This window comes from Manacus vitellinus, unplaced genomic scaffold (assembly GCF_001715985.3).
Source record: "Manacus vitellinus isolate BGI_N305 unplaced genomic scaffold, ASM171598v3 scaffold_16_pilon, whole genome shotgun sequence".
Classification (NCBI taxonomy): Eukaryota; Metazoa; Chordata; class Aves; order Passeriformes; family Pipridae; genus Manacus; species Manacus vitellinus.
In genome coordinates this window covers 8,025,283-8,052,454 of record NW_021939189.1, presented here as the reverse complement: position 1 = coordinate 8,052,454, position 27,172 = coordinate 8,025,283, and the positions used below count along the sequence as shown (strand labels likewise).

Sequence of the window (27,172 nt, the reverse complement as noted above, 5' to 3'; positions counted from 1 at the left end):
TTGTCTTTAATATAATTTTTTTTCCTTATATGACAAAAAAGCAACAAGAAGAAGAAGAAATTGACTCTGTTAATATAACTGTTCCGTTAAAAATCTCTCGCGTTTCCCCTCTGTCTCTCGCCCCGCTCTAATGGGTGGGTCTGTGGACGGCGCTGCCGCTGGGTCTCGACCGGCTCCTGGGGCTCCTCTTGTATAGCCTGCGCTGGTAGCTGGAGGCTGTGGGATAGAAGAAAAGGCACCTTGTTGGCAGGAGCCGGGACAGAGACGCTGCTTGTGCCGCGCTGGCCTCCCCGGCCCCTGGCTCCCTGGAAAAACACGGGTAGCCGCAGGCAGCGCTGCCCGGCGGGTCGCTGTGTGTGCCCCGGCGCCAGCCTGCCCACACACGGACAATCGGCCCTTCTCTCGCCCTGCACCTGGGCTTTGCTTCTCCCAGGGGAGAAGGTGCCCGGTGCCGGGCGGGAGCCGGGGCAGGAGCATCATCTCCGCGGATGCCTGTGCCATCCCTTCCCTGCGCCCGGCCGGGAGGGCAGCTCTGCTGGTGGAGTGGGCGTGGGTACCAATTCCCTGCCTCTCCCCTTGCCCTATCAGTCTCTCCCCAGTCCACAGTCCCAGTATCCATTAGCAGTGGGATGTGCTCAGGGCACAGGAGGGGAAACAGCCCCATCTGGCTGGCAGGGAGGGACAAGGTTTCTGCCTGATCTTTGCTGCCAGTCTCCCTGGAAGCTGGCACCACTCTGGTGTGATAATTGCAGGAGGGTTTTAGTGGAAGCAGCAAAAGCTGGTTGGGAACAGAAAAGGTCTCTTGATCGCTGGCAGTCCATGCAGGGAGCAGCCTGCAGCTCTCCAGATGCACAGCAGAGCCAAGGGAATCAGCCTCTTGGACTGCACCAGGCAGCCGCCCTTGGATAGGTCCTCCATCCCTCCTCCTTTCATCTTCTCCCTGGGGCAGAGATTTGTCCCTTAAGCCTGTGTCGACTTTCCCTGGCTGTGGGACCATTGCTTAATCTGCCTTATCTGGAATTGCCCAGCTGGCCCAGAAGCTGGCAAGGAGGCCACTGGACAGATGTGATTTGTCTGAGGCCAATAAAATTATTGGGAAGCTGCAGGCAAGCAGGGATGGGACAGGGGTGTAGGCAGGCGTGGGACTGGGCTGGAACACCAGAGGGAAAAGGCTGGCTGCCATTAGCTGGAGGCCTGACAGGAGGAGAGTCAGGAGCCCAGCCCTGTCCCTTGGCTTATCTCTGCCTCAGGACTTCTGTCTGGTCCCAGGGCAGGGGAATACAGGGGAAGGGCTTGGGAGACCACAGCTCCCCCCTCCTATTCTCTCTGTTGATGCAGGTGGTGCCAAAACTTGCCCTTTCAGAAGCCATTTATTTTTCTTTCTTTTAGTAGCCTGGGCCATTGTTAAACAACTTGTTGCCCTTTCCTGGCTCTGGAGCTGCCCCTACTCTGCCTTGGTGGAGGAGTTTCTAGGGCAGGAATTGCCCAGACTGTCCCTCCAGCCAGCTGATGTGGCTCACATCTGCCCAGAAGATGTCAGCTTCCATAACCCCAGCATGGGGAAGCTTTCAAGAAGTCAAGGGAACCGTGATCCTCCCTTCTGCCTGGCTTGGAGCTACCCTGCACTCTGAGGCGATGCCCCTCTCATTCCCAGCTCCTTCTCCCAGCTACAGGGGTGCATTCGGTCCCTCCCTAATCCGAAGGCAAAGGGACTGAGACGTACGGTTTAGGCAGGATATCCGCGGCTCCTCCCACTGCCCGTTGGGCTGGCACCGGATGGTGGGCAGGTGGCGCTGGATGTAGCCTTGGTTGCACTGGTACCGCACCATGGAGTTTATTTCATAGCGTTCCTTCTTCCGACCGAAGGTCCTGGCGTTCTCCACGGCAGGGGGGTCCCCACAGGCCACTGCAGGAGATGGGCAGACACATGGGGAATGAGAAGAGTCCTGCCTGGCTGAGCAGGACCCGGGCAGCTCCTGCCTGCCCGCTGCAGGCTGGGCACACACAGCTTTGTCACTCCTCCCACGGATAAAACCTTAACTCCCTTTGAGATTGTCCACAAAATTTATGGGCAGGGGGGTATGGGAATTATGTGATGGGCCTTGAAATTAAGTAAGGTTCTGCCTCAGTGCTCCATTCCCGCCTCCTGGAAAGGCAGCGAGAGATGAGCTTCACAAAGATATCTGTGTCTGTGGGAGGACATGGAACTGGTGTTATGGGAGTGATGATGCAGCCAGGGTATGACTCTACCTAGAGATGTTGAATTCCTTGATAGCTCATCTCATTTATTTTCAAATCCTTGTGAAACTTTCTCCTAGAGCCTTGGCCAACTTCTGTTTCTAATTCCTTCCACCCCTTCGACCACCCTTTGACAAAACCCCTTTTCATGTGCACTGGGGACTCTGCTCCAGTCCTGCAGCTGCTGCAGAGTGCTGACCTGTTCCTTTCTTGCAGGTGAAAGGGAGGTGATAGTTGCAGGGAACATCATTCCATTCTCCTTTCTCATGCCAGATCATCACAACGCAGTCCTCCCCCGCCGAAAAGAAGTTGTCGGGTTGGTTGGGCCTCCAGTTCTCATATTGCTGCCAAGAGAGGAAAGCCCTTCACCTAAGGCTGAGCCCTTCCCTCTCCCACTCCCTCCTTCATCCTTGCTGCTTCACCCATGTCCCTCTTCAGCAGCGACCATGGAATGCTTGCACTGCTCCTGTAGTGGTTATTTCTGCCGTGATGGTGTCAGGAGCCAACCAGCTTTACTACTGGCTTGGAAAAACCGTGAGCCCTGCAAAGTTTAGGGCTGCCCCCACTCAATGCCCAACCCAAGCTCTCATCATGTAACTCATGGGGCTCTTCCCTCCCAAGGGGAACCTCTTCTCCCCGTGGAAAGCTGGCTCCTGCTCATGCTGTGGGCTGTAGGCTCACCAGAGAGTGCCCGTCGGACCAGCGGAAGTCGTTCTCCACAGCTCTGTCACTGAGGCCAATCCACTGGTAGTCCTGTGCATGACCTGGAAGAGCAGAAGGGGAGAGAAGAGCGGGTCGTGATTGCCCTACACCTTGTTGAAAGCATTTCTTTGCCATCTCAGCTGTCTCTGCCCTGGAGCCTTATTTTCCCCATATCATACTTGTCCATCTCCCTCCTCACTCAATGTGCCATGAACATGGAAGAACCCATGCAAGGATGAAGCTTTTTTAGAATATATATGAGCACCAGTGGGGCAAATTGTGGTTTTTACAGCATTTTGGATAAACCTGCCCATATACTCAGAGTCTGATGGCTGGACCCCTGCCCAGCCTCAGGCTGCCCTTAGCACTCACTGTTCACAAATTCTTGTTCCTCTGGGGTGATGATACTGCTCAGGTGGGCTTGATGTTGTCGGCATCTGGTCTCTGCATCCATCCAAGTCTCCCTCTCTTCAAAGTGCCTGTAGCAGTGGCCCTGGAACTTGGTCCAGCCCTCCTCACAGTTTTCCAAGTCTGAAACACACAGAGAAGGGATGGAAATGAGTTGCTGAGTGGGTCTGGAAGCCTTCCAACTCACCTCTTAGCAGCTCATGCTCGCATGGCATGGGACAACACACGGTCACTTTCACTAAAAAGCAAACCCTGACACTGTTGCCTGTAGGATATCCCAGGGAAAACTGTCAGAAGGCATCAAAGACACGCAGAGAGGGGAGCCTGTGTTGAAGATTCTGTGTCTGTAGGAAAATTGCCACTGCTACTAGAAAACCTGGATGACACCGACTTATTTGTGAGCAATTGAATCCCTGTGTCATGTTCCTGAACTTTGTTTTTGAGGAACTGACCAAACAAGAACCCTTCTCTTCCCACTTCTTCTGGCCTGCAGAGTTTTCTTGCTTTGGAATAATCTCCAAAATCCAAATCCAGGTGTCCAGAATCAATGCATATGTGTCGAAAATGAAAGAGGGGACTGCCAGGTTTGGGTGTCTCCATTGCTTGGTGTGATTCTGGAGCTTTGGAAGAGAAGCAAACCTACCAAGATGGGTGAACAGAGGTGGAGACAGGAACTTACCATGGTTTAGGGAGAGAATGAAATCTCAGTGAAAAAGCCTGGATGCTGCTAAGGAAGTACAAACATTTCTCAGCTTTTCAGAACATCTTTCACCAGCTGAGAAACATTGAAGAACTGAATGCACTTACTGAAAAGAGTAAAATCACAGAGGGGGGAGAGCAGAGACAAATGGTGAAACCACTAGAAAAGACCTTCAGCAGTTCCCATGCAATGCAATACCACACATCTATCTGCTACATGTGACTGAAGGAAACAGAAAATAAAATATATTTAATATCAGCCTTTCAGATGCCTGATCTACCATCCTTTCTTAGGCCCTTGCTGCCCTGGGAGTGGTGGTCTTCCATGAGTTCTCACGCCTCTCTCCCTTTTCAGTAGGTTTTTCTGTACTCATTTTCTTTCTTCTTTGTTAAACTTGGTAGGTGAAACTACTTGTAACCTTCAATCACACTAATGCCTCCTAATCCACCTTTCTGGTGTAATTCCAGCTGGAGACTGCAGATGTTTCATAGATGTTGGAATGGCTGGTAGTTAGCTGAGACATTAAACACGTTTTCTGCCTTCTTCAACAGATGAAATGGGTTATGTAGAAGTAACTGAAGCTCTGAGAATTCTTGGGTTTTGCAGGCAGCTCACTTGCACAGTCAGCAGAGAACTCACTCTGTCTTTTGAGATTTAAGATTCTTTTCCAGCATCTTGAATGCCATCCCTTGTCATCACAGCCTCGGGATGGGACCACACATGATATAGAACCTCAGCAGGACATTTCCTAGGAGAAAGGCCACTCTTTCCTACATAATTGTTACTTATGGGTAAATATGACAGCAATGTTCTAGGAAAAGAATGATAAAAATCTCGTTTCCTGGTAGGAACACTGTTGTGGTGACAAGGACTATCTGTGTGCACAGGTGGCAGAGCTCACCTACAACATCCTGCAGTTCTTGGAGACTGACAGAAAGGATGGTCTGCCTTATGGAAATATGGAGATCTACATTCTCCACAGAATTAGGGACACTGGCTTCCTCTTGCATCTCCCAGGTTAGAACCCCCAAGCATCAGAGTCCATAAATCAGAGAAAAGAGAAAATTAAGTCTCGTTTGGACCAAAAAAGATTGTAAGCAGCTGCAGGGTAGAAGGTCTGTTGTTGGATTACAAGCATCTTCAGCAACAGGTATCATGGATGATCCAGGGCTGATTCGGTTGCATTAGGAAAGTGATGTTAAGATAGCACACTTCCTGCCCTGAAGGTCCAGTGATCCCGAGACTTCTTCTTATATCCTTCTCCATATGTTCATATTGGAAGCAGAAAGAGGGATGCAGAGAAAAGGAAGAAGAAAATCCAATATATATTATCATTACTCGTGTCAAGGTGAAGAAGACACTGCAAAATTATTTCTCTTTTGTTTGAGCAAGGCAGGAGAGCTTCCCCTAAGATAAGCTGATAAAAGTTTGAACTTTAATCAGCTTTAAGAAAAAACCACAACTCTTTCTCTTTCCTTGTAGAAACAAAAAGAAGTATTAGAGCAGGTCAGAGTACCTAATTTTGATGGAAAAATAGGTTGCTTCACATTTTCTCAAAGATACATTCCCTGCTGATTTTGCCACAGGAAGCCACGTTGAAGAGATGACAAAAATGTCATGCTGTGTCAGATTGGTGGAGATTCCTGGAGTGAATGAGGCTTCTCTCAGCTGCACTTTCCCTGAGAGAAACACAATCATTTTTCATGGCTCAGTTGAAGCATCCTTCCATGAAATTCCAGTCTAGCAGAGGAAGTTTGCCTGGGGTGAAGATGCACTCAGAAGTTTCCCTGCTGTTACAGATGAACAGGAAGATCCTTGACCCAAAGAGACAGTGACTTCTGTGACCAACATTGTTATGGACTGTGTGGAGCTCCACTAGAGAAACTTAAAAAGGAGAAAGCTGAAGAAGACACCAGAAGCTCCTGCTTAGAAATCTTGGAGGGCATGGTACTGTGATGAACAAACTAACCAAAATATACATATTCAAAAGCCTCAAAGTGTTTCCTAAGCGCTTTTTAAACTGGTGTTAGAGGTTAGATCACTGAGATGAGGGCAGGACTGATGGGAGCACAAGGGATCAGCTTTTTTTGGGGGGGTAGGTTGGGAACAAGTTGTTGCAGCAGTTAGTAAGATTAGCTGAAGCCAGGTAAGGCCGTACCGATCTCACACAGGTCCCCTCCGTAGCTGGGAAGGCATAAGCATTTGAAAGAGTCGATGCCATCAGCGCAGGTGGCTCCGTTCAGACAGGGGCTTGAGTGGCACTCATCAGTGTCTGCAAGAAATCAAGGGCTTCCATTAGGGCTCTGGGCAGGCAACTCCACCAACAGGAGAACTTGTTTCCTTGCTTGTTTGGGAGGGAATATCAGTTGTTTTGGGGGGAACTTGGGAGGGTTGTATTTTATAACATACTGCCACTGCTGCTGCTGGAAGAATGAAGGCCAGAGACCCAACCCACCCTACAAGGAAGACATGGGATTTCTGATGGTTGAACACCACTTTGAAGATATCAGAACAAGCAGAGCAAGTTGTAGCCAACACACAGCACTTGGTGTCTTGGACATCTGTGACAACTCTTCCTTGTCCGCTGCCTCTGCCTGATGCATCAAAAATGAAAATTTTATGTTTGTGTCTCCATCAGCTAAGGGTCTATGAGGAAGAATGTAGAATTCTCAAAAGTGATGGAAACATCCTGAAACAGACTTCTATCTCATAACCAGTGTTCCTGGTTGTCAGTGCTCACCAAAAGTTTCTTCCTAACCATAATTTAGATGAAGTTCTGTGTCAAGAAATCTCTTCTCAGAGGAGATGAAGAAAGTGCGGAGAGGAAAAGAGGTGGGCTCAAAGAGAGAGACTCTCAACTTTTTCTCATTGAGGATCTTAGATCTAGCTAGGGGTGCCTCTTTGTTGGTGAAGAACACTGGAGTGCAGTGCCATTTTCTCCAGACCTGTCTCACTATTCATTCTTTTGCTTGTGATGGGGCTGGAAGAAGCTGGTAGACCTTTTCCAGCTGTGAACTCTATCTTGGTGGAGAGAGCTTTGGAATTAGAAGAATGAGTCATTCGGAATGGAAAGATTTCAGATATATTCAACTCAGAAACAAGGAGGAAGACTAAGGAAGAGAGTGGGAGCACATCCACGCAGGTTAGGATAAATGATGACTGGTTAGATCCTCATGAGAGGCAGCATTTCTTTCACACTCAGAAGAAACACAAAGCTTTAACAGTGATTGACTAGCACTCCATGCTCTTCTTGTGGATGAGAAGGGTTAGTGAGGAAATCATTCCTCAAATGGCTGGTGAATCTCTTGCTCCAGTTTTGCAGTTCTTCTCTGACAGAAGGAATTTTTCCTTCCGGATTGTCCTTCTACATCTTATGAATGTTTTCTGGATTTCTTTGTTCACTGCAATGTGAAGAAAATTCTGTTTCCATGGTACTAATAAGCACTTTGAGACTTTCTAGAACAAAATAGGAGTCCCAAATCTAGTAGAATAGAGGGCTGAGTATTGCTTATTAGTCACACCCGGAGTTCCTAGATGATAGGGAGCATAAAGAAAAATTAGGTATCCTGAAGGATGATTGCAACTCTAGAGGCCCCTTGGGCTTCCCAACAGTGACGACAGCAGAAGTTCATGTTGATTCTGGTGGGCTCCAGCAAGGAAGTAAAGGCTTTTCTTCATTTGTTAGGCTCCATGAAGTGGAAAGAATGCTGCAGAAGTGGGAACAAAACACACAGGAGAGCTGAAGCTGACTGTTTAGCAGAGGATAATGAGTCTTCAGCTGTCTTCAACAATGTGGAATAAAACTTGGCATGTCCAAGATCACTTCTGATATGCAGGAGACCTGCTGTGAGTAGCCACTCCTGGTCTTGGAGGAGGGGGGAGCAGGCACACTTTGCAAAGTCATTGCCACAAATTTCCAGCTGGAAATAACATTGGAACAGAGTTTCCTTTTACAGATATTGTATATAATATGGTTGCACATATTACATATGCTGTAAAAACAAATCTCTGCATATAATATATATGCTGCATATCTCTCCAAATATATACACATACATTTTTATATATGACACATAAAGAAAGGGTGTGTACTTGTAGGTGGTGTTGGAAAAACAAACAACAAATACACACAGGTTTTCTTCCCAGAGCTGTGCTGCGAATGGCTGGAGAGATTTTAAACACACGCTGACCATAAATATCAAACTCCCCCTTCAGCCTGTTGCAGTGTTGAGGCACTGACCCTGTCTTCATCTGGAGGTAGAATCACCTCACCAAACTGATATTGGAAAACTCAAACATATCTGTCAGGTTGGAGGAAGTATTGCTGATTCTGGTCCTCCCAAAAAATCTGGATCTTGGAGGTCTTTTTAGAAAGGTCCAAATGGCAAAATTGGTAATGATGTTGCTTCTGGAAATCCCGGCAAGTTGGTTTGTGGGTGTTGCTTTCTAGGATATTGCATCAAAGCCACAGGATTTATGGGAGAGGAGAACTCCATTAAAAAAAATAGCATCTATCACACAACACTTGGCTATTTTCTTCATACCTTTTATATACTATAAATGTGTCCACTTCCACATTTAGAGCTAGATGAGGTCAGTAAATCACTGTACACCTCTTCAGCCAGCTGAAAAGCCTGCAATGCACAAGGTGTGCCAGCTCTGCTCAGCATGGAGTGAGCTCCCACTTCCACAGCACCACCTGCCAGGTGACTTGACAATACCTTGACACTCAGGGATCACACACAGACGTGAGCTATTTATTTGCTTGGCTGAGCAGTCATCCAAAAAGTCAGCTCTGCTTTGAGATGCAGCTCACGTGCTTATCAGCCGACAACAAGACAAGACTACTGCTATTATTACCCCTTGCTAAGGAAGGACAGTGATGTGCTGTGGAATGTAGAATGGAGGCAGCCCTTGCTTTCAAGAGCTGCAGCTCTTGAAGGAAGAAAATGCCTCGCGGTGCCAAGAATAGGAAACCCAGTTGGAACATGTTATTAACTCACTTCTTGAGGATAATGCAGAATTAGTGACTCTTTAGAAGAAGATTCATGCTGCAGTTAAAATTGCCCAGAAGCTGCAAAAAGTTATTCAATTCTACTGTCACAACACTTTCTATTTTTTGCTACTAACAGGACCCAAGCTCTAACTTCTAGATGTACTTTTTTTTTAATAAAACAATTAAAAGAAAATAGCCAATGTAAACGAGGTCTTGCATCTAGAAGATGTAAACTGTTGGCTGGAGAGAGGAAGGGGAGTTACATAGCTGCAATGCAAACTTTGAATTCGTTTCACCATTTTCTTCCTAAGATTTCTTCTACGTTGCCAGATATATGCTATGTTTAGTCAGAACAATTTTCTTTTGGTGCAATTAAATACAACAGAAGTATTCTTGTCACCCCTGCTCATGGTGGGGGGGTTGGAGCTAGATGATCTTTGAGGTCCCTTCCAGCCCTAACCATTCTATGATTCTCCCAGTGCCTTTGGAAACAATTTGCTGTATGAGATCATGGAAATTGGATAGAGAAATCTTTTAGAAATGAAAGAGAAATAGATTGACTCTAGTTTTGTTCAGAAAGCAAATGACATGTAAAAGTGAACACTCAGTTTCAGTGGTGAGAAAGAAATGCTTTTAAAATCCTTCATCCCGAGCTAAGAAGAGAATGCTAGGAACAGTGCTATCACTTTTTAAAACAGTACAGTTTGTGCATTTCTCTCCATGACAGCCTGTATGGAAGATGAGCAAGAATATCCATTTAAGAAGGTCAGCTTTGTTCTTAAAACATCCACTAAGGAGAAGCAGCTGGTGAATAGAGAGGTCGGTACCACCCAAACCTTGAACAAACTATAGTTTTCCCAAAGGTGTGAGTAACTGGTTTAGTAATATACACTAGGGTATTTCTGTACCCTTCTGGTTTTGTTCTGCAGAGGGGAAAAGGTAGGAGAGATGTCCAATAGTGCCTCCTGTGCCCCTCACTCTTCCTTTATAGGCCTCCTTGTAAGTGCAATTATCCACATAGGGAATCAGAGACCAACCAGATAATTATCTTCTAGAGATGGAGGGAAAAAAAATCCAGGTACCAATTAATTTGCTTTTCAGAGACTGCTGGGAAGTTTGAACTACTGATTTGATAGCTCAGACAGAGAAGAAAAACATTGGAGCAATTGAAGGGTCACTCCTAGAAGAAAAGAATAGGAGGAGTTAGAGGAACCAGTTCTCTCACATTTTAAGGTAAATGCTAATATTGAACATCACATAGCCAACTTGTGATGAGCAATTAAGTCATTAAAATAATTAACTACAATAATTGAACCAAAACCTCCCTGTAGCAGAAGGGACAGATTTTGCTGAATCCTTAAAAAACCCTTTATTCTACTAGAGATCATCAAGTTTCGAGGAGGACCTGTTGATCTGCTGCAACCTTCAATTTGTTCAACACTCTTATGGAAAAAGAGCTCAGGAAATTTGGACATCTCTGTCTCCAAAATATTATATGTAGAAGTAAACAGACATGTAAAGGACTGTACAATACCTCTGCTGAGGCAGGTTTTATTCAAGCTAACTAAATTCTGATGCAAAGCAGACAGTGTATCCAGGAGAAATCAAATCATCTGGTCAGCCACAAATGGCCTGTGCCTTTGTTTTTCTCTCAGACAGGACTGGTACCTCCATCTCCTTCTTGAGAACATAGTTTTCATTCCACATTAGGTGAAACATTATGAAGCAGATAAACATTTTCTTGACTTTTTTTTTTCTGTGTGATTTTCTCTGGACCAACAGAATTCCCTTGGAATTCCAGCTTGCGAAGTATGAGGAAAGCCCACCAAGACCTTTCCTCATTTGCATTCCAACCTTCTGCTGTGCCGGGGCCACAGGCAGCAGAATTCATGGACTTGTTTCACCAGAGACAAGCAAAACTTCACATGAACAGATGCCATTTCAGCACATTTCTCCTTTCCCCCTGCAATGTGAGTGCAGTTTTTAAGTCATTGACTGGTCAGAGTGCTCCAAACCGCAGTCTGTCACTGAAGTGCCAGCATGCTTTTTTCAGCTAATAATTATTTGTCTTCAAATGTTACCAGAAGCAAAAAGATCCACTGAGTTGGCAAAACCCTGGATGAAGAAGCCAAGCCTATGGACAATTCTTCAAGCTTGTGGGGTTCTTGTCTTCACGAAGGAATCAAACTGCTGACTAAAGACATGTACATGCATAGCCTTCAATTTGGTTAAATACTAAAAAATACTGGCACTCCAGGCGTTAATCTTCAGTCTTCTTATGCTTCTGGCCTTGGCTTTTGAGAGAAGCAGAGGCTACAGCAGAGCAGAAAAATACCATTCTTCTAAAATCATTCAGCTAAATAGGCTGCTGTGTCTAACTGCAACCCTCCAACAACAGGACCAGAGGGCAACAGCTCCTCACTCTAAGCTCCTTCTTTAAGCTGAACCAGCTTCACCCATTCTTTCTTGTTAGTCAAAATTCATTGCACTGAATGGGCATCCACTGCATCCACAAATCCTGAGCACAGCACAAGGCACAGTTATGAGACCTGATTTTTTTGCAAGAGTAAATTTCAAGACTGGGAAGCTTCAAGTGAAAAGGCAGCCACAACATTGCAAACAGCATTCTGGGTTCCAGGCTACAGTTTTTCCTCGTGGACTTTCAATGTTCACAATTCCCAGAGCATTATAAAGAGTATCAACCAAAAAAGGGAAACCTACGATTATTTTTCTATCCTTTTCTTTTATTAATTTATATATTTATCTATCTATTTATTTATTAATTTATTTTGTCATCTCTTTGCCCTAATTCTCTAGAATAAGTCTGTCTTGTTGCAGGGGTGTTGCAAGTTCATGGTCAGTACACTTCCTTGCACCCAGATGATCTTCCTTCAGACCCCAGCCAGGACTGCATTTAATCCTGTAGAGACACTGTAGTAAAGAAGCCTATCAATAAAAAGAAAAGCTTTACCCTGGAATATTTTCCCTGGTAGGAGCACCAGCCATACAACATGTACTCAAGTCCATCTCTAGTTTACAGAAAGTCTGCAATTAAGCTTCATGCAGTCGTTGCTTACCTCTTGCTGTCACCTGCTAAGAAACCCCAGCTGTTACATCATCTCTGTGACTTGCAAATACACGTTCTAATTTCAGAACATTTTCAACTTTCTTCACACATGAGCTGCTGAACACATGGTTTTCTTTCACAATACTTCACAAGAATGTTGTCTAACAAATGGTCTGAAAAATCTGGCAATCGCCTTGTGGGTAATTTATAAAAAGAAAAAGCAGTGGAATAAAACCATATTTTGGGGCCAATAATTCTTTTTTATTTTTTCTTTTTTTTTTTTTGTTGTTTTTACTGAGCCTCACTGGCTTCCTTCCTCTCCCTCAATGCTGATTTTGCTGGCTTATTTTTGTCTCCGGGTTTGGACGTGGCAGTGGGCATGGCCCAAAAGCAGAGCCCATGAGTTGTGCAAGAAGGGCTTTTGGGTCCATAACTCCTGCATCACTCTGCCAAGCCCTGGATGCCATGCCAGGCTGGACCAGCACTGTGGGAACGACCCTGCTGACTTGTCCTCAGCCTCTTGTGTAGCATCCTCTGTGCAGCTGCTCAGCAGAGGCAGAGGGGACCGCAGGTGTGTTGTGAGCAGGACTGAACAAAGGTTTGTGATTACCTGTGCTCTCAGAGGGAGAGAAGTGACGCAGAGGGAAATGCAGTGACTCACTCAAAACACTTTGGGGATGGAAATGACGTTAGAAACCAGGCTGAGCCTCACAAAGCCCTGCACTTACAGACTCTTATCGAGTTCAGAGATACCTATGCTGAATCGTGTAAATTGACCAAAAGAAGCCATTCAGGAGGTAATGTGGAAGGGGGTGGAATTAATAATACTTTAGCTAAAGGAACAGAGCAAATCTCTCTGCACATACATTTTGTACCATACTTAAGCAACGTGTCCTACATGAACGTGTGGTCCTTTGAGAACTGAACACATGCTCCATAAAACAAGACAAGCATTGGTAGTTTTCAAACCAATCAACGTGGCTTGTTCCCAGGTGCCAGATCCTGATGGCAGCACAGGGAAACCAAGCTGTGTCCAGGGATGCTGCAGGACATCCTGTGTTCCTGGGACTGGGCTCCTTCCCTGGCCAAGAAGCAGCCACCGGCAAGTACAACAATCTTGCATCTCGTTTTCTTCTCACTGCAGTATGCTAATTCTTTCAGAGCATGTGAACACTGCTCAGGGAACAGTCTTCGGAACTCTAGCAGAGTGTTTTCACCATAAATGGTCATTCATATTCAAATATTGTGTCTGTTTATACTTGGCAGCAAGGGATCTTACCAAAGGCAGAACAGTGAAACACCGAAAAGAGGCAGGGTGGAGAGAAGGGCATTTATCAGCAGAGCTGACACAAACTAGTGATGCTCTGAGCATTGTCTCACACATTTATCCCGTTCTAGCTGCAGAGAGCAGCATAAGACACAGACCAGAGGGTGGCCACATGCTATGACAAAGGGATCAGAGCAGTCTGCCCAACAAAACCATTGCACTGAGTGCAGATGATGCTCAAAGCAGAGGTTTCTGTTTCTAGCTGGCTTGCTTTGCTTCTTACCCCTTGACACTGCAAAGCTGCTGAGGGAGAGTTTCCCACTCCACAGCAACATTTGTGGGTATATGCAGCAAGTCAGCACATCATGAAAAGAGAAACAGAACAAGACAGAGACTTGCAGCCCATCTTCTCCAAGTTCTCAGCTGCATCCAACGTGGAATCTCTGTCAAGTGAAGCCAGTTTACCAAGCATTGGAACTGGCTGCCTAGGGAAAAGGCAGAGTCACTATCCCCAGAGGAATTTAAAAGACATGTAGATATGGCACTGTAGTGGTGAACTTGACAGTGCTGGGTTAACTGTTGGACTCAATGGTCATAGAGGTCTTCTTCAACCTAAACAATCCTATGATTCTATAATCATGACCTGTGAAAACCCCCTTATATCTGTGGCTTTCCATTAAAAGAATATTCTGTTCAAGGCTGCTTCTGTGGTAATGTTCTCTGTTGTATAAAAAGCAAAAAAGCGACAGCTATACACACTCCCTCCCTTCCCTCCCATGAAGTTTTCCCTTCCATATGAGACATGTTACCTTCTGTAGTGGGTCCTAATGCGTCAATTGCTTCTTGTGAGACTTGAGGCAGGGCAGCAGTAGTGGTGGCCAACAGATGAAGATTGTCTAGAGCAGCAGCTGTCTCCGTCTCTTGTCCTGACACTGCAGGAGGGGAAAGCTCTATTTCAAGCTGAGCCTCTTCAGGGTTCCTGGGTCCCTGTGCTGTTTCAACATCTGGAGTCCTGGTACTAATTACAAAGTCTGGGACAGAGGTTTCCCCTGAAATGCCTGCTATGGAGTGTGTCACAGCTCCAGATGTTGCATCAGTAATCTCCTCCTCGGGGGTACTGAAGGGCTCCCCACTGGCCAAAGATGTGGCAGCTGTTTTGATGTTAGCAGCAGGCAATGCAGATGCTTCCCCACTGGTTTGATGGATTGTGGATGTTTCTGTGCTAGTCTCAGGAAATGTTTCACCCCGGGCTTCTTGACTTGTGGGTGTTTCTATTCTAATTTCAGGAAATGCAGAAGTTTCCTCACTTACTTCTTGAACTGTGGATGTTTCTATGTAAATTTCAGGATAGGCGGATGTCTCACCCCTGGTTTCTTGACTTGTTGGTGTTTCTATGCTAATCTCAGGGAATGCAGATGTCTCCCCACTGATATCATGGACTGTAGAAGTTTCTATGCTAATCTCAGGAAAGGCAGATGCTTCACCTCGGGCTTCTTGACTTGTGGATGTTTCTATTCTAATTTCAGGAAATGCAGATGTTTCACCACTGATTTCGTGGACTGTGGAAGTTTCTATGCTGATTTCAGGAAATGCAGAAGTTTCCCCACTGGTTTCATGGACTGTGGATGTTTCTATGCTAATTTCTGGGTAGGCAGATGTTTCACCTCTGGCTTCTTGATTTGTGTATGTTTCTATTCTAATTTCAGGAAATGCAGAACTTTCTCCACTAATTTCATGGACTGTGGAAGTCTCTATGATGATTTCAGGAAAGGCAGATGTTTCTCTGCCGGTTTCGTGGACCGTCGAAGTTTCTATGCTAATTTCAGGATAGCCAGATATTTCACCCCTGGCCTCTTGACTTGTGAATGTTTCTATTCTAATTTCAGGAAATGCAGATGCTTCCCCACTGATGTCTTGACTTGTGGATGTTTCTATTCTAATTTCAGGAAATGCAGATGTTTCCCCACTGATTTCTTGTATTGTGGATGTTTCTGTGCTACTTTCAGGAAATGCGGAGGTTTCCCCACTTACTTCTTGAACTGTGGATGCTTCTATGATAATTTCAGGATAGCCAGATGTTTCACCTCTGGCTTCCTGACTTGTGGATGTTTCTGTGAAAATTCCAGGAAATGCAGAGGTTTCCCCACTGATTTCTTGAATGGTTGATGTTTCTACATTAAATTCGGGAAATGCAGATGTCTCCCCGCTGATTTCATGAGTCGTGGATGTTTCTATACTAGTTTCAGGAAATGCAGATGTTTCACCACTGATTTCATAAGCTGTGGATGTTTCTAGGCCACTTTCTGGCAATGCAGATGTTTCCCCACTTAGTTCACCAGATGCAGAGGCTTCACCACTCGGCCCCAAACTGTAGGGAAATGTGACAGCTGTTTCCCCACCCAGTTCCTGTGATACTGTTGGTCTTGTCACAACTTCTACTAAATCAGAAGTGACTAAAGTGACTTCTGGAAGCCCTGAGAGCTCCCCACTAATATCAGTCACTGCTGAAGACTGTCCACTTAGATCTGTGGCTCCAGAAAATTCTCCACTGATATATGGGATCCCAGATGGCTCTCCACTGAAGTCTCCTGTCCCTGAAGGAAAACCACTAGTCTCAACAGCTCCAAAGCCTTCTCCAGATAGTCCTCTGTCTCCAGAAGGAAATCCACTGATTTCTATCATCCCAGAGGGCCCTTCTCCCACCTCTTGTGCAACTGATGTCTGTGTTACAACTTCCACCAAAGTGGTATCCACAAGAGACACTGTGGAAAAGCCAGAAGTGATTCCACTTTCTTCTCCAGACAGCAGACCACTGGTGACATCAACTCCAGAGACATCTCCACTGCTGTCAATCACTTCACTCGGATATCCACTCATCTCCAGCACTCCAGACACACTCCCACCAAAGTCTACATGCCCAGAGGGCTCACCACTGATGTCTAAACTCCCAGATACCGTGCCTGATGCATCTTCACCTCCTGAAGGCAATCCACTGATTTCCAAAGACTCTTTTGCTTCTGCTTCTGTAATTGAGGGGGTTGTTGTCACTTCCTCCAAAGTGACATCTACAAAGGTAATGCTGGAGGTCTCGCCACTTCCATCCATACCAGAGGTAAGGCCACTTAGGTCCACCAGGCCACTGACCTCATGTGTTCCAGGTGTTTCTCCACTGACATCCAGTCCTGAGGGCAATCCACTAAGCTCAGACCCTCCAGAGGGCAGCCCACTGAGATTGGGTACCCCAGAGGGCTCCCCACTGAGCTCCAGCCCTCCAGAGGGCTCCCCACTGGGCTCACCTCCTGAGGGCAAGCCTTGGATTCCACCACTGCTGTCCCACTCCGATGATGGAATCCCTGACAGATCTCCTTCACCGCTGACTCCGATGGACCCTCTTCCCTCCTCTCGCCGTTCCGGCACTGTTGTCACGACTTCCACCAATGTGGTATCCACAAGGGAGATGGTAGGAAAACCAGAGGCGAGTCCACTTTCCTCTCCAGATGGCATGCCACTGACTAGCTCAGTGCCAGAGATTTCTCCACTAGCTCCAAAAGGCAGCCCACTGCTTTCCGCTCCAGATGGCATCCCCCTAATTTCTGGTATCCTTGAAGTAGACACTGATACCTCTTCCTCTGCAGAGGGCAGGCCACTGATATCAACAACACCAGAAGCCACACCACTCAGATCTCCTGAGGGCAACCCACTTTCTCCAGGTAGGAAGCCACTGGTATGCAGGTCTACTGATGGTAATCCACTCTCTCCAATCCCTGAGTGTTCTCCACTAAGTTCAAAAACTCCAGAAGCTGGTTCTCCACTTGTGTCCAGGACTCCAGATACCCACCCGGATGCCGAAGATTCACCACTGACTTGATGTTCTGCAGATTCAGTCACCTGCCCTGACACTTCACTGATGGAAGCACTGGTACTTGTTTCCTCTGGTATTACGGTAGCCGGAGGAAAAGCAGATGGACTCACTGGAAAAGGAAGAGCAAACAAAGAGAAGGAGTTGGGAAAATTATTTATACTTTGGGAGTGTTCCAACCCTACACCACCAGCCAAGCATGACACAGGCTACAGAGAAGCTCTGAACCCACCTGAGAGCAGTGACACATCGGTTGGAAAGACCTCTGTCCCCCAGGCTGTCTGATTCTCAGGTGGAGTGGCAAACTCTGTCTCCATGGTCACCTCCTCCCCAGAGGGTACCCCCTCCACTCCAGGGATCACTTGTGTTGCCAGCACATCTTCAAAGAATGGGGTGACCCCTTCCTCCTCCGCAGGAGGCAGAGCTGGAATAAAAAGGCATTGGAAGGATTTTCCAAAAATTCACAATCCAAGACTCCGGTGAAGTGCCTCACCTAAACCAGCACCCCAACACGCCCAACCTCCCTCGTGAAATCCCTTTCCCTGAGGAGACAGGTCTGCATGTCCTGCCAGGGTTGGGAGGGTACCTCTGAAGCAGAAGGCGTGGTGCCGGGACAGCGGGTCGGGGAAGCCGGTCTGGTTGTGGTGCTGGTACACAGTTCTCACGCCCGGCGCGTCCCCGCCGCAGGTGGGGCGGGGGCTCACGATGGGGTAGCGGAGGCTGCCGTCGGCCAACCAGCCCGCGTAGCACCTGTCCAGGCCCTGCTTCCAGGCAGCGTGGAGCTGGCCAACAGAGGCCAGCGTGGCGTTTTGGCTCTCACAGTACTGCTGGGCCTCTGGGAAGGTGAACTGCTCCGGTTGGGTTGCAAAGAACACCTCGCCTGAGGGATGGGAGAGGAAACGGGTGTGAATCCCTGCGTCCCACCCATGCACATATGGATGTGAAGGTGTGAAGGACATTTTTGCTTCACAGCGGTGCGCAGGGGAAGGGGGAGAACGTACCCTTGAGCCTGTCGATGTAGCAGTACACATCGTAGGTCTCTGAGGCCGGGCGCATGCCGTACGACCGCACGCCTGGGGAGTTCTCTTTGTCTCCTACACAGTTATTTCGGGGATTTACAATGGGATACCTACCAAAAGAAGAAAGGAGAGGTAACCCAAGGTCAGCCTTATGTACCCAGGACTGAAGAATCTCAGTGTGCTTGGGAGCAGGACATGAACTCTTCACAGTTACAGGTGCTCAGAGCCCTCAGTGTGACTTGGAGACAAATCCACTTACAGCTTGGGGCAAAAAATACAAATTTTCCTCTACTTTTTCTACATACCAAGAGAGCTCACTGGTGCAAGGTGTATACACAGGTTAGGAGATGAAGAAAACAAGTAGAGGAGAACAGGTCTATTGGCCACTAGATATCATGGCCTGGAGACAATCTTGGGCCAGTAAAGGTTTAGATGCTGATGAAGAGAGAAGCAGGACAGACCAAAGCCCTGATTTCATGGCTGAATAGTCATTCTGAGAGGTGTTGTCCCCAAGTCAGTAGTGTTACCTGACTGTCTGGTCCCGCAGCCAGCCGGCGTCACACTGGTCAAAGCCAGCCTCGTAGGCAGCCTGGAGCTGCTGGGGAGTGGCAATCACTGCACTGTTCTCCAGGCAGGCCTGCTGGGCTTGGACAAAGGAGAAGGCATATCTGCTGGTGGCAGAGCGGTAGTGAAACACCACACCTGGAGGAGAGAAGCCGTGGTGAGACAGCAGGTACAGGACCCTCCTGCCCTGAGATGCGCGACCAGAAAGGGTCTTCCCAACAACAGTGCAAGGACCAGTCCCTCTCAAACCCACTTTGATGGAGATGCCTCATTCATTGAGCTCTGCTGCCACTTCTGGGGATCTCTTTTGCCCTCCTCTGGGATCTTTTTGCCGTGACTTTCCCCTCCCCTGGAGTCAGATGCATATGGGAGAGCAGACTGTGACCACTGCAGCCCAAGCACCACCCAGCTAAGCCCTTGTCAGCACATAATGGGGTGGCCCACAGCCTCCTCCTCTCACCTCCTACCCTACTGTAGTGGAAGCACTTAGCCTGTCCCTGGCCCCAGACAGGCCTGCACACCTCCAGGGACCTGGGTGCCCTCTGTGATGGCAGAAGCTCGGGCTCCTTTCAGCTGAATGGTTAACCTTGAGGAGAAACTGATTGTCAGGTTTCTATGAGTGCTGGTGACTTACCCGTGGGGGAGATGGGCTGCTCGGGGAGGTGACCGGCACCAGGGGCTGCTGTCACTTGCACCAGTTGATCTTCCACTGTGAACACCGAGGCAGACTCTAGTCCTGGTGTGGCAGTCACCCCCACGACCTCTTCCACCGAGCTCACCTCTGCTGTTTCAGTGGTGACAGCAGTGCCTAAGGCTGTGGTGGTGATGTCAGTGCCTAAGTCTGTGGTGGTGACCTCTTCAGGCACAGTCCACACTGCTGATACATCCCCCCTGGTCACATTTTCCTCCTCTGTGGCAGCTGTCTCTACTGTGACACTGGTGCTGAAGAGATCAGGCAGGACAGTGAAGCCCTCGTACAGCTCGGTGGTGCTGGGTGTGATCTCAATGGGCTCCAGGGTGGCGATGCTGCCACGGGCCTCCTCCTCCGTGGCATTGTGTGACAGGGGCAGCTCCACCTCAGTCTGGGTGACGGTCTGGACAGTGAAAGCACTGCCCAGCTCGCTCCCTATCTCATCGATGAACTGCCCTGGGATCAGGGTCTCAACGTCGTCCCCTGCATCAGGATACAAAGCAGCAATCAGAGAGGACAAGGTCAATCTTAGGAGGTGGACTGCACTGCTGCCGCCTCCAAAAAGAATCTGGGTGTTTGCTGGCTCTGAGAGGATTAAGGAAGTCATGGTGGTTTTGTAAAAGAAATGGTTTTCCTTCCTCCTCTGTGGCTCTCTGCAACACCTCAGCACGGAGGGCACGGTCACGAGGCAACGAGCCACTGCATGCTCCACAGCTGGTGAATCGGCGGGGACATTCCCTGCTGTGCTACCAGTTCTCCTTCCCGGGAACACCCTGCCCATATTCAGGTCTATACTGACCTCTAGTGCCTGCTGCAAGGAATTTAAGGTGGCCGGAGGGAAGTAGAGGAGCTTGGATAACCTCCACGACAGGTCTGTCTGAGCCGTGGGAGAAAAACAACTGGATCCTCACACATGAAGCCTTCCCCAGGATTGTGATCTCATTTAGCTTCGCCAAGGCTACAGCTTAAGAGCTCATCTAGTACAAACATCTGAACCCCATTGCCAGGACAGCCAAGGCCTTGCTGTACCAAATATATTCAAACAGCTCCCACCTGTTCCCTCCCAAATCACTTTCCTGCTCAAATCACATCCCTTGGGTCTAGGAGAATGTGCTTAACATGCCATTGATCAGGTCAGCCTATGGCAAGGTTAACAGAGCAGCATAAAGCAGAACTGTGAGGACAGGTAAGAGAGGGATGGGACATCTTGGATATGTAGCAAAGCAGGTGTTGGCTGGGGGGGGAGAGAGAATGAGAAACTGTCAGGGATTTCCTCTAATACTGCTTTCCCAGCTCTATTTATTTCCAGTTCCATTTTCCCTCTAGTTCATTTTAGCCTCTCAGACATCAAGGGATTCAGAGAGAATTTGATAGATATGCTCAGACAAGGCCTGACTGTACACAGCAATTTCAGATGCAAACCCTGAGATAATAAGAAGGCTGTGGTTTGGTGAACCAGTCTTTAGCTTGGCCACAAGTTACCTTCAAGGGTCTGGGAAATGCATCTGGACTAATGCAATAGGTCTGATCAGAAGGGTTTAAACACATATTTGAAAATATTGTTATTTTTTTAACTATAGCAATCCCATTTGAATATTAGTCTCTGCTTGCCCTGAATAGGCCATTTAACACTGTGGTTTGTCCACTTCTTGCTGCAGGGAGAAGTGTGAAGTTAGAAGAAAGGGGGAGCAGCTGGGATGCTCTCCACTTCCTAGGTGCAATTTTGCTCCATGATTGCCAGAGACTGCATCAGGCTCAGATTTATCCCAGCACGGAAACTCAGTCACGTGTCTGTACCACATCATGTCACTATAAACATCTTCAGGGTCAGACCTGTTCTCTTTCTCCTTCTCTTCCATCTCCAGCATTCAAAGTCCTGTACACAAAGCACCTGAGCTCTGCTCCGTGTCTCCAGGAGAGCTACGAAAGCAGGAAGGTGTGGGAGGACAGGAGAGAAGCGAGCTGTGTTATACCCACCCCCGCAGAGCCTCTTGTACAGGTCAAGCAGCTGTGCACTTTCTGGATCTGCTTCCTACCCGAACAAGGACCCAGTCCTTTGCCAAACCTGCTTTGTCTCCCTCTTTTAAAAAAAACCCCAGACACTAAAGAAACAAGAGGTTATCTCTGGCGCGGGAGCTCCTTGCTGGTGTGTGGAGACGCTGCTTAGTCCCGCGGCCCCGCGCACTCACCGCTGTAGCAGATGGCGTCGTAGCGGGAGTCGGGGTGCGGGTACCCCGTCTGGTTGACGTACAGGTACACGGTCCTCACGCCCACCAGGTTCCCCCCGCAGTTGGGCCGTGCTCTGGAGATGGGGTAGCGGACGCTGCGGTCGGCCAGCCAGCCCGCACTGCACATGTCCATGCCGTCCTTCCAGGCCAAGTACAGCTCTCCCGTGGTGGCCAAACGCGCCCCCAGACTGCGGCATTTGTCAAAGGCTTCTTGGAAGGTGAACTTCTCCGGGGCAGTGGCATAGAAGACTTTACCTGCAATCACACCGTCCATTAGCACAGGAATTACCTGTGGAATTTAATTCCAATTCCCTTTCCATCCCTTTCCCACTCCTGAGAGTTTGGATAAGATGAAGAGCCCTGTGTATTGGAGCTGAATCGCAACCCTGTGTTGGTGACTGTTTATAAATACTAGAAGAAGGTGAGTCTTACAGACTGAATACAGACTGGAGCAGAACTTGCCAAATCAGTTGGAGCCCTGAGGCAAGAGGGAGATAAAGGACAATCGCAGTCCTGTTGTATTGAATATTTCAATGGATCCCTGTCATAAGCATGAGTGGTTGACATCTCTGAATGTCACATCCTCAAATGGATGACCGGGCAGGATGATGTGGACTGTAGTGGAGGTTAGGTGGACTCCACCCTCTCTACTGCATTAGTCATTTGACATTAAAATTGTCCAAGGTCTAACTAAGAGACTGGCCTGGCTGGGGTATATGCTTTTCCACCTTTAACCTGTCCTTTCTCTAAGTCCTTTGCCCCTGTATTTACTGTTGTCCAGCCTAAGCATGATGAGGGCTTTGGCTGTTTCTTTGTCTAGTAACAATGAAAGCCTCAAATCACCTTGCATTTGCTCTGCATAGCAGTAAACATCATAGGTTTCATCTGGCTCACGGACACCGTAGGTCCTCACTCCTGGAAATTCATCCTTGTCGCCATAGCAGCGCTCCCGGGGCCAGTGGATGGGGTACCTGAAGGAGAGATGGTGCATAAGGAGTAGGGGGCAGGACCCTGGCAGCCACAGGAGGCTGTGAGGATGCTGTGCAGTGTGGTGATTTTTTACTTTTTCTGGGTTGTGGGGGAAGGGAAGGATGATCTGCTGTCTTGCCCTTACTCTGATGGCCCTTGGAGCACTGACCAAAGACATCAGGACAAGGTACCTCCCCAGTGGGGGATGCACAGCTCGGTATGGCTGAGCCACACTTGTGCATCTTGGCACAGCATCGGTTCTGCTGGTGAAGAAGATGAAGGATCAGGATTAAGCCACTGTCCATTCAGTTGTCAACACCAGCTGAGGAGGACAGTGGTCACTCTGCTTTCCTAGTTTAGATCCCCCCTGTCAGAGAGTGGCTAGCAACCCACCACCTCCCTCTGCACACCAGCAGTTACAACAGCTACATTTTCAGTTGGTGGTTTCATTGCAGAAGCCCTTCCCTAGTGACCCTGCTGTGGCTTTTCTTTCCCCTCCACAGTTCCTTACCTGACAGTCTGATCAGCCAGCCAGCCAGCATCACACTGCTCGTACCCATCCTCGTAGGCAGCCTGCAGCTGCTCAGGAGTGGCAATAACAGCACTGTTCTGGATGCAGGCCTGCTTTGCCTTCTCAAAGTTCAAGGTGTACCTTGTGGAGATTGCTCTGTAGTGGAATACGATGCCTGGAAAAGACAATGGCCATCACTCACATCACCAGCCTCTTTCTTTCCAAAGAAGGCACAAGAAAAAGTCAAAAATAAACCTCATCTTGTACAGTCCTGCAGTGAAAGCTATCTCCCTGTCTTGTACAGAAAGCAAAAATTATAGAAAATATAAGAATTATATGAAACTTTTGTTGCTTTATCCACCTATTACTGGGATAGGCTTTGCAAGATGGCAATGAAAGTTTTTCCAGAACAGCCCAATTCTCCAGTTGAGGGCATCCCATCTCCTAAAATGCCTGGAAAAAATTAAAGGTCTAATAACGGCCCTGTTCCAGCTTCACACGCCTGAGCAACAACCCAGTGTATCCAGTTCCACCTCCTGTCAAGGATGTTGTTTTGCTGTCTCTGTAATTCACCTTCTGCCAGAAAAATAACTTTTTTTTGCCATATACTCTGCCATGAATAATTTTACTGGTTTGTTTAGTCTGGTCCTAACCTGATAAAATAAATGCCTGGCCCATGACTTCTGCTTACCCACCCACCACCTTATCTGTGACCTGACGGAAAGGGCTTGTGACTGTGGAAAGAGCTGTGCCTTCAATACCCGTGTACTTCTTCCTCCCTTCTGCCCAGCAAGATCTTGAGAGGAAAGAGCAAGGGCAGGATCTCACCTTTCACTAGGACCTCTATTGTGTCTTGTCTGTCCTCAATCCCATACATCACTTCACAGCGATAAATCCCAGTGTGGTTGGATCTCAGCGCCTTGATCTCCAGAGTGGCATCGGTGGGGATGGCGGGGTAGTTGGGCAAGGAAATTGCCTCCCTGTACTCAGAGTTGAGCCGGATTCTCCCGCCAGTGGCCACTAGCAAGACAACTTCGGTCCCGTTTGAGAGCTTGCTCCATTTGATCCGTGGGTTCAGCATAACACTGGTGTCCTGTTCCTCCGGGATGTTGAAGTAACAGGGGATGTTCAGGGAGCTTCCCAGGATAACACGCAGGGGAGACTGCTCAGGTATCTTGACTTCCAGGCCATCACTACTGTCTGTCAGTTCCCAAGCAAAGCAATGGTTACATTAATAACACATTTAATACAAAACATCCAGTGCTTTCATATGATCCAGTGCCTATATCTGCTGTGCAAACCTGTACCCACATATTCAGACACAACCTTTTTGGTCTAGTCTATAAAGGGAAGTTATGACACTGACCACTGCACCATGGGTTGCTTTTGGCATTTGGATCAGTGCTGGATGGGAGAATGAAGGGAATGAAGGGCTCCACTGCAGCGTAGCTGCTGCCCATGCTAGGAGATCACACATGATAATGTTTAAAAAGTGGAAAGCTGAAATTTCTAAGTTTCCCCATAAATCTGCCTTTGTCTGCAGCTATCTCCCTGGCTCCCCAAGTGCATGAGCAGTGAGAGGCTGTGGCACAGCAGCCACCCAAACAGAGGAGCCTCCCATACCCTGGACACGTACCTGAGAGCTCCACAGAGTTGGCTGCAGTGATGACTTGCAAACACACAAACACTAATAGTAAAGTGGTCATAGTTTACCTGCAAGAAATAACAGGGAGAAAGGATTTGTGGTATGTTCACAGGGAGCTGAGTGCTGCAGGGCAGTGCAATGCTTTCAGCTGCCCCCTAAGCCTCCTACACTCCTCACACTGGCAGTGAAAGCTGGTCCCTGGGGAAGGACGCTGTTTCAAAGTTTCTCTTGCTTCATAAATAAGTCTGTGAGACAAATAAATAAGATGCTCTGCTATGTACAACAGATAGAAGTGTTACTAGGCATCACTTATTATATTGGTCTCCCACTCTCTTGCTTGTTATTCAATCTTATCTGTGGAGCAGAAAGACAATTTTACAACGGGTCTTCACACTTATTACATTTTTACTCAAGAAGGACCATCACATCCACTAAGCCTTTGTCTCAGAACAGGAGCTGCCCCTCATTGGGCATCCCCACCCAAGCCAGCACTGGCTCTCAGGCCAGATGGTTGGAAGCATTTCATATTCCTTAAAATGCTCTGAAGGGGCATTTGCCCTCTACATGGTGGAAATGGATCCTGAACTGGTAGAAGAAATCCACATCTTAAATCTACCCTAAAAATATCCTATTGGGATCTTCAATTAGTCAGAGCAACCTTCTACTTCTGAAAGCTTTAGGAAAAGAAAGAAGCATCCTGCTGACACTGAGTGACAGAAGCAATATAGGGAGGCCAACTAAATTAATCCTAACTGGATTATCATCCAGTATAATATCATGGCATATTAAATCACCATCAAGACTCAAGTTGGTTTCAATATTTCAAATAAAAACCATGTCCTCTGGCAACACAGCATTATTTGGCATCACATTTCAGCCCTGACTCAGAAGGAAGGACCACGCCTACTGAATCACTGGTGTTTCCTTTGAGGTCACCTGTCCAAATATTGGCTGTTTAACTCCTGTGATCTAGAAAGATTCCATCTGACTTCAGCTGACAGGGAACATTCTGAGTATATACCTATTGACCTTGTAGATCGTTAAATATACTCACTGGCACAAGAAAAGGCCAAAAATAAACCTCATCCTGTACAGTCCAGCATTAACGTTTCTCTTATGAAAAAAATTGATGTCCATGCACTCATTCATTTCAACCTGACATATCACAAAACTTTATCTTCAGTGAATAGAGACAGCTATACTGGCAGAAAATAGGAGAGAACAGGGATGGAACACATTGGCAGAGAAGTGTGCAGACTTCAGTTTGCAGCTGTAGGGCTAAACAAGACCAAATGGACATATCCCAGTTTCTACTGGGCATAGGAATAAAATTTCAGGTAAGTGCTAACCTCAGGGGGACCTTGTGCAATTGCACATATGTTTGGGTGTCTCTTTGGTTAGGAATGATGTCTGCCTAGACAATGTATTATGAACCCCTTGTGCAGCACAACAGTTGACTCCACCATTTCTCTCTAATGATGGCTAATGATGGCCACTACCAAACCAACTGCCCTGCTGCAGAGGAGGTCAGAGTGCTTGGCAGTCAGTACTGGGACAGTGGCAGAGGGATACGCCCATAGGATGGGCTGTGGGGGACAATGAGGTGCCTTCTGCTCCTCAGTAATCGAGGAGAACTGGAAACACCATCTGTTATGGATAAACAGTCTGAAATCAGCTTGGTTAAACAGCCATACCCAAGAGTCCTTGAAGAGCTGGCTGAGTAAGTTGCTGGCCCACTGATGCTCATTTAAAATCTGCACTGGAGCACTGGGGCAGGTCCTGAGAACTGAAGCACTGTGCCAGTAGTCAGCCAAGATACACAACGATGAGCCTCATAGACACATGCTGGTTTGATTGACATAAAATTCCAGGCAAAATAATGGAAAATGTGATACAGACTTCAATTTGTTAAGCACTGAAGAATAGGTGTAATATTAATCTTATTTTAGATACTTGTATATAAAACAGGTGCTTCCAAACTTGATTTTATTATTTGGCACGATTCTAAGCTTGTCTGATAAAGCTGCCTGCATGGTTGCAACACAATGTAATTAGATTTTGATAAGGCTTGACTTTCACAGGGTTCCATGATAAAGATGTGTAATGTCAGTTGTACATCCACTAAAATGCCTTAGCAGAAGCCAGGGTGGTGGGTCTCTAACAGGATCCATCTGAGGGACACGGACGTTGAAGGAAATATTTCTAATGGGCATCTACAGGGGTCAGTATCAGATCCAATGGGTTACTGAATAGACTGTGCTTTAATAGAATCAAACATAAAATTATACAGGAGATGCAGAGCATGCCT

The 27,172-nt window shown here is 47.4% G+C and overlaps 1 protein-coding gene across 1 annotated transcript; it reads right to left on the bottom strand.

The window, feature by feature from the left end:
- On the bottom strand, positions 1-24,925 carry ACAN (aggrecan). Its single transcript, XM_008925377.3, has 18 exons — positions 24,856-24,925; positions 24,048-24,419; positions 23,220-23,394; positions 22,583-22,710; positions 21,701-21,994; positions 19,455-19,994; positions 18,784-18,958; positions 18,239-18,366; positions 17,824-18,117; positions 17,470-17,661; positions 15,478-17,349; positions 14,188-15,417; positions 6,207-6,320; positions 3,313-3,471; positions 2,920-3,002; positions 2,438-2,582; positions 1,724-1,906; positions 1-216 (listed from the first exon to the last, which is right to left on the bottom strand). The coding sequence occupies exons 1-18, from the start codon at positions 24,923-24,925 to the stop codon at positions 128-130; spliced, it is 6,243 nt and encodes a 2,080-aa protein (XP_008923625.3). The 3' UTR covers positions 1-127.
- Positions 24,926-27,172: the final 2,247 nt, after the last annotated feature.

What these genes read in the sequence shown, in the direction of transcription:
- ACAN (XM_008925377.3), bottom strand. Translation starts at nt 24,925, where the DNA reads ATGACCACTTTACTATTAGTGTTTGTGTGTTTGCAAGTCATCACTGCA. An exon ending in ATTAGGACCCACTACAGAAG is followed by an intron (nt 6,321 to 14,187) that starts GTAACATGTCTC and finishes GATTTCTTGCAG; the next exon opens with ACACTGATGAGTGCCACTCA. An exon ending in GGTCCGACGGGCACTCTCTG is followed by an intron (nt 2,583 to 2,919) that starts GTGAGCCTACAG and finishes CTCTCTTGGCAG; the next exon opens with CAATATGAGAACTGGAGGCC.